This window comes from Lytechinus variegatus, chromosome 11 (genome assembly GCF_018143015.1).
Source record: "Lytechinus variegatus isolate NC3 chromosome 11, Lvar_3.0, whole genome shotgun sequence".
In the NCBI taxonomy this organism is placed as follows: Eukaryota; Metazoa; Echinodermata; class Echinoidea; order Temnopleuroida; family Toxopneustidae; genus Lytechinus; species Lytechinus variegatus.
The window spans coordinates 13,941,824-13,950,692 of NC_054750.1; the positions used below are offsets into that span (position 1 = coordinate 13,941,824).

General features: G+C 38.1%; 1 protein-coding gene across 1 annotated transcript; it reads right to left on the reverse strand.

The window, feature by feature from the left end:
- Positions 1 to 646: 646 nt before the first annotated feature.
- LOC121424241 (selenoprotein Pb-like) lies at positions 647 to 7,907 on the reverse strand. Its single transcript, XM_041619849.1, has 5 exons — positions 7,801 to 7,907; positions 3,319 to 3,570; positions 2,389 to 2,652; positions 1,398 to 1,551; positions 647 to 901 (listed from the first exon to the last, which is right to left on the reverse strand). The coding sequence occupies exons 2-5, from the start codon at positions 3,552 to 3,554 to the stop codon at positions 839 to 841; spliced, it is 717 nt and encodes a 238-aa protein (XP_041475783.1). The 5' UTR covers positions 3,555 to 3,570; positions 7,801 to 7,907; the 3' UTR covers positions 647 to 838.
- Positions 7,908 to 8,869: the final 962 nt, after the last annotated feature.

Genomic DNA, 8,869 nt, shown 5'->3' on the forward strand with positions numbered 1-8,869 from the left:
GGCAGCCGGAAATAGAAATTAATAGAAAATATTAACCTCACTTTTGAACATGGGAATTCTTTATAAAATTATTTATAAGTTTTCAAAGATTTTTGTTATGAAACTGAAATTACTGTGGTCCTTTAAATCAACAGACAGTTTATCATTGTCATTGACGACATGAGCTTCGGCCTTTTCAGAGTTGACCCTGACGTCATTCTGACGTTGTTGCGGTGTCTCAAGTTTGTCAGCTCTTTGAGGACTGCTGCTGTCACAGTTGACCTTGACCTTGACGTCATGGTGACATTGTGGTGGTGTCTCAAGGTTGTCAGCTCTTTGAAGCCTGCTGCTGTCACAGTTGACCTTGACCTTGACGTCATGAAGACGTTGTGGTGGTGGTGTCTCAAGGTTGTCAGCTCTTTGAGGGCTGCTGCTGTCACAGTTGACCTTGACCCTGACGTCATGGTGACATTGTGGTGGTGGTGTCTCAAGGTTGTCAGCTCTTTGAGTGCTGCTGCTGTCACAGTTGACCTTCACCTTGACGTCAAGAGGACGTTGTCGATGTTTCTCATGGCTGTCATTGCTGAGGGGATGCGGTTGAACTGGGGCTGGACGGCGAGGGAGCGGCGGAAGTGGAGGAAGCGGCTACGTCGCTTTGCTGGTTAGGTCAGCATCACCTTGATCCATGGATCCGACTCAGCTGGGATGATACCCCAGCGAGAGGACGTCATGAAACCAGGCGCACCTCTCCCGATCAGCATCAGCATCACCTTTGTCTGTCGTTGGTGACGCCTTCTTCCTGCTCCATCAGTTGCTGTTGTTGCTGTCTCTCTTGGCATGCTGTAAGCTCTGCTTCGCTTCAGAGCTGGGTATCTGGCCCCACTACGACAGGCGGTGAAGACGAGGGAGATGTCGTTTTAGTCTAGTAATGTCATAAAATACAAACGTGAATATCAATCAGATAATGAAATAGACAAAATAATTGAAAATGAGAAAAAAATCTGCATTGGTGATGAGTGAAGACGTATGTATACTCACGATTTGGCCAAAGACCTTCATCAAAGTGATCAATTTCTTTGGCCGAAATGTCAGAATTGTTTACACTGACGATTTATTCATCCATTTAGATTGGTAGGTTAATGAGTGAATATATAGATAGATCCATATTGAATCATTGTGTTCATTGATTGACTGACTGACTGAATGATTGATTGATTGATTGATTGATTGATTAATTGATTGATTGATTGATTGATTGATTGATTGATTGATTGATTGACTGACTGACTGATTGATTGATTGATTGATTGATTGATTGACTGACTGACTGACTGATTGATTGATTGATTGATTGATCGATTGATTGATAAAACCCCCTCTCCGAATCCATCAGGATAGTTTCCAATCCCAAATCCTACCTGTTCTGTACTAGGTGTTACCGTGGTAGTTGGGTAATCCGCAGAGCAGTTACAAGGGTGTCTGCCAGTGTAGGTGGACTCAATGGCAATCTGAACGAAGGGATACCTCAGAGCGGAGTAGGGCAAGGGGATGTGATAGGTTAACTGGCCACACCTGCATGGAAAAGAAGAAAATCGAACTTTTTAGCCGTTGAATCCGAATCAAGCAAAACACATTTTACAAGATGACGTTTGAAGATTTGCATGGTCGTAAGAACAATACTGTAAACCACTTCCGTGATATCTGCGGGGATATTTGACAAAATGAAGTTGAATATTCTTACCAGTTGTCTCACGATGGTTTAAACGTTAGAGAGCGACGCTTTTTAAATGAGTCCTGAACTTAAATAACTTAATGTAATGTAATTTTCTATATTTCTCTCATTTTCTTTTAAGTAAATTGAGTTTGGAGTGACATCAATTTAGTATGAAAGTTGGTTATATTAACCCGATATTAAATAAACATATCCCTTGTGCTCATGAAACTGCATTATTTTTGTTTCTTGAAATAGGACAAAAGCAGGAATTATCTAATTTTGTACAAATAGATTGATACATAAATTCAATGTAACCAAACAATTTAAACCATCAGTTTTCCTCTCAATCAAAATGTTGAAAGTGAACAGTGATTATGTATATGTAATAGAAGGGAATTAGAGACATAGAAGCATTTGAAAAAAAAGTAGTGTGGAGAATCGTGATTAGTATTATAACTATTTTTATTATCATTATAATCATTATTTTTACTATCATTAAAATCATTATTTTTAATGTCATGATTATTATTAGTAGTAGTATATAGGAGCAGCAATGTTAGCAGCATCACTATCATACTACTGTCAGCATATTAAAGATAAATGACTTAATTGAAAACGTTAAACAAATTCACTGAAGAATAATTGGTTAATTGATTAGGAGATTAACTAAGTAGAATATACAATCAACCCTTTACCTGTCATATATCAAGAAATCATCCTTTTCTCCATTCAGAAGATTCCATACACTATCATCCTGATGTGACTGCGAGGTTCCTGGGTGTGACTGGGATGTTTCTGAGTGTGACAGGGGTGCATAATCCTGATAGAGATCGTACGAACCCAGACTACGGAGCCTGTGATGGCTGAGACGCGATCGGATGTCGCCAGCATTGATGACGATAAAATTGATATCGGTTATGTTGTATCGAGATATGTACTGCCTGCGCATGTCCTCCAGACTAGAAAAGAGGAGAAAAGTCGATATTTTAGTAATACGATCCCTGAAAACTCACACCGGCGAATCAGACTCCAACCCGATGAAATCTATTACGTTATTACCAATGATATATCGGTCAGTATGGAGTCAGTTTCGTTGGTTGGACTGTAGCATCTGTGGCATAATCTTGTTTATCATGCTTTTATTTTCTAACTCTAACATCGTCCAGCGATTCGTGACAAAGTTGTTTAGAAGTGATCAATGTCCTACATTAATTATTTTGGTAACTGTTCAGTTTTCTGAACAAAATGCACATTACCAAATGGTCTTAAAATTAAAGTAACACAATTTTATTTTTTGATATACCGCTGCATTCGTGTTACATAACCAAAGTGTGTTACAAAGACGGCGAGGTATCATGTCCGACTTTAAAGAGCCATTAATACATTGCTTTATTATGAAAACTTGCGAGTTAGGGAATCAAGCAAGCAACCCCCAACTATTATATTATCAAGAAAATAAGACATCGACTTTACAGTTAAAGATTGAATCCGTCCAGATATAATTGAAAGAAATTTAATATAAATCGTGCATGTTGATAATAAATACAGGGACTTCACTTTGTTGAAAAGGGGGTGGGGTCTCCAACCCAGTTATCACCAAAATCAAACCCTATGATTTGACTTACTAGTAGGCCTGCGTCAGGCAGAAACCTCAGCTGGCTTGTAACAGCGCCACCACCGTCACTTGTCCACGGTTCTCCAGCATGGGCTGTCGCCATTGGTTAGCATGCCGAAGGGACCAGGGAGGGGCCACATTGCACCTCTCTGAAGTGCCGAAGGGGGGTTCCCTAGCCGACCCCACCGCTAAGTACAGGAGGCAGAGGAAAGCAGCCAGGAGGCCCGGGATGCCCCGGTAACCCATAGCGGATGTCCGGGATCTGCAGAAGGGTTAATGATAAAAAGTAGAGAGTCGTAAATAATTTCTTATGATTAATATTTTATTTGGTAGGTTTTGTTTTTGTTGACTAATTCATTTTGTTGAAAAAGATTATACCGTATAGGTAGACAAACTCGGCAGTTGCACGGTAACGAATCATTCCATTCCCGTTTAAAATACATTATAAAATCTGGACGATCATAATACAGATTTCAGCACCCCCTTTTAAATTCATCATACCCTTAAAAACCCTTATACCGCCATTAAAGAAGAGCAACAGTTCAATGGTTATTGAGGGGCGACTAAAAAAAAAGAATCAAAAGAGTCTAATGCCATTTTCTAATGCCTGTTGCTTCTCGATTCTTTGAGTCGATTATTGAAAAAAGAATGGACTTTGAACCCCTCTCCTATATCCACCAATGTATTGACAAAATCATTTCAATTCCATTTCCTTTTTTGCATCCTTTTGAAGCACCATCATACAGAAAATATCGATTCTACAATGAGTCATGACACCAACAAATAAGGCTGCGATGAAAAGAAAGAACAGAATTAAAGCGAAATGGTGTGGGCGATTGAGTTCCATAATTTCGATGGTACTGCGCAAGAAGGATCAACCTCCTTATCCGCCCTTTGGAAGCGCTGTGGTTTTCTGACTCTCGCCTTGTAAACAGAGGGTCGTGTGTTCGAATTCCACAATGGCCTAGCGTCCTTTGGCAAGGCATCAATCCACAATTTGCCACTCCCCACCCAGGTGTTAAATGGGTACCCGTTAGGATGCGAAAGCCTATGTAGCATGCATAGCAACTGAGTCTTGGAACTCAAGTCGGAATGCTCCCCAGGGAGTGGAGGAGGTGTATACATTGTATGCGGGCACTATGCCACTATGCAGAGATCCGATGACCGGGATAATAATAATATATCTGTAAAGCGCTTAGAGACATCGTTCCGATGTGTTAAGCGCTATATAAATGCAGAATATTATTATTATTAGTTCCCCGAATGTGTGAATAATTCTGGAAAAAAGCAAAGTCAGCAGCACTATTGTTTTAAAATAAATATCAAAATCAGTTGGAATCTATGATAGATATCGGGCTTCACAAAAGGAAAAAAACACAGACAGGTTGCCAAATGATAGTAAGTTATATACCATGAGCGGTGAAGGGCGGTGACAGGGTAGGTCCTTTTCTGATAGGGGAGGGTCAATGCAACAAAAGGTGGCATGCACTATACAGTGCGTATCAAAAAAAAGTTTACACTTTGAAAAAGCCCTTGGAATTAAAAAAGACACAACATGTGGGTAAATTTTTCACATATAATTTTGGGTTTGGGTCTCATCTATCCAATGAAAGTAAAAGTTTTGTCAGAATGTTACACTTGAGTGAGCGCTGTGCATTTTTGTAAAGCTCGCAGAAATCTGTTTGCGCAGAAATGCTCATTTTCACGCTATGTCAAGGGGGAAGGGCGAAATTAAACTTGCTTTGTGAAACATTTCTCATCCATTTCCCTTGCACTTTTAGTCAATTGAAATAAAACGGATACATTCAAGCATTTTGTAACAATTTTGCCACCCAAATTGAAATTTCAACACTCAGTAAGCACAACCTTTACCCTATTTGTGCCAGCTGGATCTGAGGACATAACTGAATCTGAACAAAAGTTTTTATCAGACATCTCCAGCATTTTTGTTATCATTGAAAGTGGGTTTACATTTCATTTTTCATTTAATACTTGTTTCTCCACGCTTTTCCCAAGCTTGGCAATGATTAGCAAAATGAAAATCAAGCTTAAGCCATTCCTCGTAAATCATAGCTCAGTGTAAAGCAAATATCGTCATCGTGGCCTCGGTGTGTGGGGGAGTGGGGTGAGGCGAAATGTACTCTTTGAAGTGTTTATGGGCAAGGAAACAAGTCAAAAAGGTTAAAAGATATCTTCAAATCAAATTTACTAGCTAAATTCCACTTTTTCTTCATGTTTAAGTTGTACTTTTATTCGCATAACTATTTCAAAGTTCTGCGCAAATCATTTTTCACTAACTTTTCAAAAGTAAGTGGTGCTCACTCAAGCGGAAATATTTTTCGACAGTTATATCGTCATTTGCTTTAATGGATCTGTACTAATGTTAAAATGTGGAAAAATCCTCAGGATAATACAAATGTAAAATTTTACAGGGTTTTTTCAAAGTGTAAACTTTTTTTTGATACGCACTGTATATCATGTTCATTCACTTGAAAAGTACAGATTCTGTAAAATGTACCCACGACTCATATTTTTTTCTTATACTTCTTTTCTTCTCTTTCCATTTTTCATCAGCTTGCCTCCTCTATCTTATTTATTCTTATTTGAACAATTTGAAAAATCACAAAGGGGCTCGCCTCTGCTGCCCCCCCCCCCCCCCTCCATCTGGTGGTGCCGCCTCAATGTGGAGCGGTATTTAACGAATCTCCTCCAAATAGCTAATCAATATTACGTAGTCGTATAGCGTACGAAATCTATAAAGATGTTAACTGTTTTCACAATCAAACAAGAGAATGACCCTAAATCAGATCATCGCCTCGTGAATCCTGTATGTCTTCCTCCTGTAGCTACAGTCACACCTACTAAACCGAGTCCAAACCGACCGATGGTAGGTCATTAGTAAAGCATTAATCGGTCTGCAGCTGGTCTCGATAGTGTGACTGCGGCTTCAGATCTCAAAGGTCGCCATTGTCATCGTTGTCACGATGGCATCCATGAAAAGTTTTATTTTGGTTTTATAACCCGACATGGCCTTTGAGCATCATAAAGAACACCAAAGAAGCAATTTTAGAATATGTTTGTCATCGTTTTTTTTAACCAAACACAACAATCTTAAATTGATATAGATGTCTTAACGCAACATGTGAAATTCTTATGGAACGATTTGTCAATAATTTCGGAACAATTAAACCTTAATTGCGTTACAGCATTCCCGGGCAGTTTTTGGCCGTCATGAATTTTGCTTTCATTAATTTGAATATAAAGTTACATTTTTCATCATCACATATGTACCATCATTAATTCCTCTATGAAATGCGAGGCTAATGTAATTGTAAAATTGCTCTGAATCTTTACAAATTGAAGGGGGGGACACGAAAAGAAGTTTGAAAATGGGTGATTTTAAGTCCGGTGTTGGCGTTGGTGTTGGTGTCAGTGTTGGAATTTGGATTGCTTCCCCTAGCTCCAAAACTTATTCTGAGTTTGCAAAACTGATCCAGATCACAATATTGATATCTCAACAACCAGTGATTGACTTTTCAAGAGCTTCTTCATTCTATGTTTGGTTTTATGCTGTTGTAAAAATTGACCTAACACCAACACCAAAAGGTCAACAGTGAACTTGAAATCACCCATTGTAGTAAGATTAGATATAAGATTATCAAGATATGTTTAAAATGTAGTTATAGTCAGGAGAACAGACAACGGTCTTAGGGTGATGCTGCCCTACGATTTCTAGCTAGTATTCATGCAACGAAAAACATTTCAAAACGAGAAAAGAAGGAAGAAGAGAAACAAATATGATATGGATATAAAACAGTTTTTGGCTGTAATACCTCTATCCCTAAGTTTGATAAAAACATTAAGCAAACTCATCAGACGCTCCTATTTCCAGGCTCGGCCCTATCAAAATACTTTGGGATCGCCCCTAACCTTGATATCAACTTTGAGGGCAATCGCAATCATGTGACATTTGATCTTGAACTACGGTCATAAACAGAGCACGTTGAACTGTATCGTTTTCTGCTCTTTCAATTAATATCTCAAACAAAGAAAACTGAAAATGAATGAAAATAGAGAACAAATGAAAGACAAAAAATGGTATTCTATCACAGAAGATAATAGTCTACAAAAAGGTGCAAAGAAAACAAAAATACTCGGGAAGATTGCCCCTTTGGTAGTTCTTCATTCTTCTCTTGATACTTTGTTGGAGAATGAATCATTATCTAAAACCGATAAAAAATCGAAAACATCACCCCCGGTATTGTTGCGATTGAAAAAAAAAAATTAGCGTTTACTAACTTTTGAATATCTTGTTCAACCAAGCAAAGTAGGTGTTCTTACGAAAATACTTGTTCTTGATATGATACATTACAATGACGAAGCCTTGCTGTTGAACATATAAGTTTGCAACAAATTCATTCGTTAAAATGAGCATAAAATCACATCAATTTTAAGAAACAAATAAATTATCAATAATTCATGTTCAACTTACCACCGGGCTGATAGACTAATTTCTTTGCCGCAAAAACCAAGAAGAATTTTATTTTCCGCCCACCTCATACGACGCAGGAACCTGAACTGAATTTTTGCCAATGTTTACAACGAACCCTTGAAATCAGGTATAACGACGACGGGTTATCGCATTATAAGATTAAAGGTCGCAGATTACTGATACTCGGCTGATACTTGGGCACCATGTTTCAGAGTATTTTCAGTACTTGACTGCACGTTTAAGAGGGTGAAATACATGAAATAATGTTTATTTAAATGATATAATCAATTGTATTATTTACGTGTTATGTTTTATTTTGAAGGGGCGTATATGCAAGGCGAGAATATCTTCACTCTAGTAAATCCTGAATATTCCATTTTGATTTATTGATCTAATGAATTTATAGAAAAATATAAACTTGGGTTGTTTTCCCATAAAATTGTATTTTAGGTTAGCTCACTGCCCATCATCATCACTGTGATCATCTTCCTCCTCCTCCTCCTCCTCATCATCATCATCATCACTGTCATCATCATCATCATCACAATTCGTCTCGAACAAGGTAGGCACTGAATTTTATTGAAAGCTCACCAATTCCTTTAAAGCTCACCAACATAACCGTTTGACCCATTTTCTCTTCGTAAATCCAAATATGCCAAGGGATCTAAATTTACATACAATACCTCCATGTTGGTAATGGTTTTGTTCAAGACCAAATGAATTAAAAGGCAGATGGAATAAAATAAATGCGATAAATTTTAGACTGCTAAAGAAAAATACAAAGAAGCAGTGATACAGGCAAAAAGACTTATTTAAATCCACCATAGGCGTTTATGATAATAATAATTATAGGTGAAGGTACATCGTAAAGTTCAAAGGTATAGGACAGTGATGAGCGATACTTGCAGTGATTAGGGGAGGGGGGGGGCTTTGCAATTGACTGATTGAGAGTTCTTAATTCTATCATGGACCCTACCCATGATTCTACAAAATAATAAACATTCGCTATTGAAACTAAGGAGGCCGTATACTACTTGCATAATAGTCACAAAATTTCGAGATTCAAAAC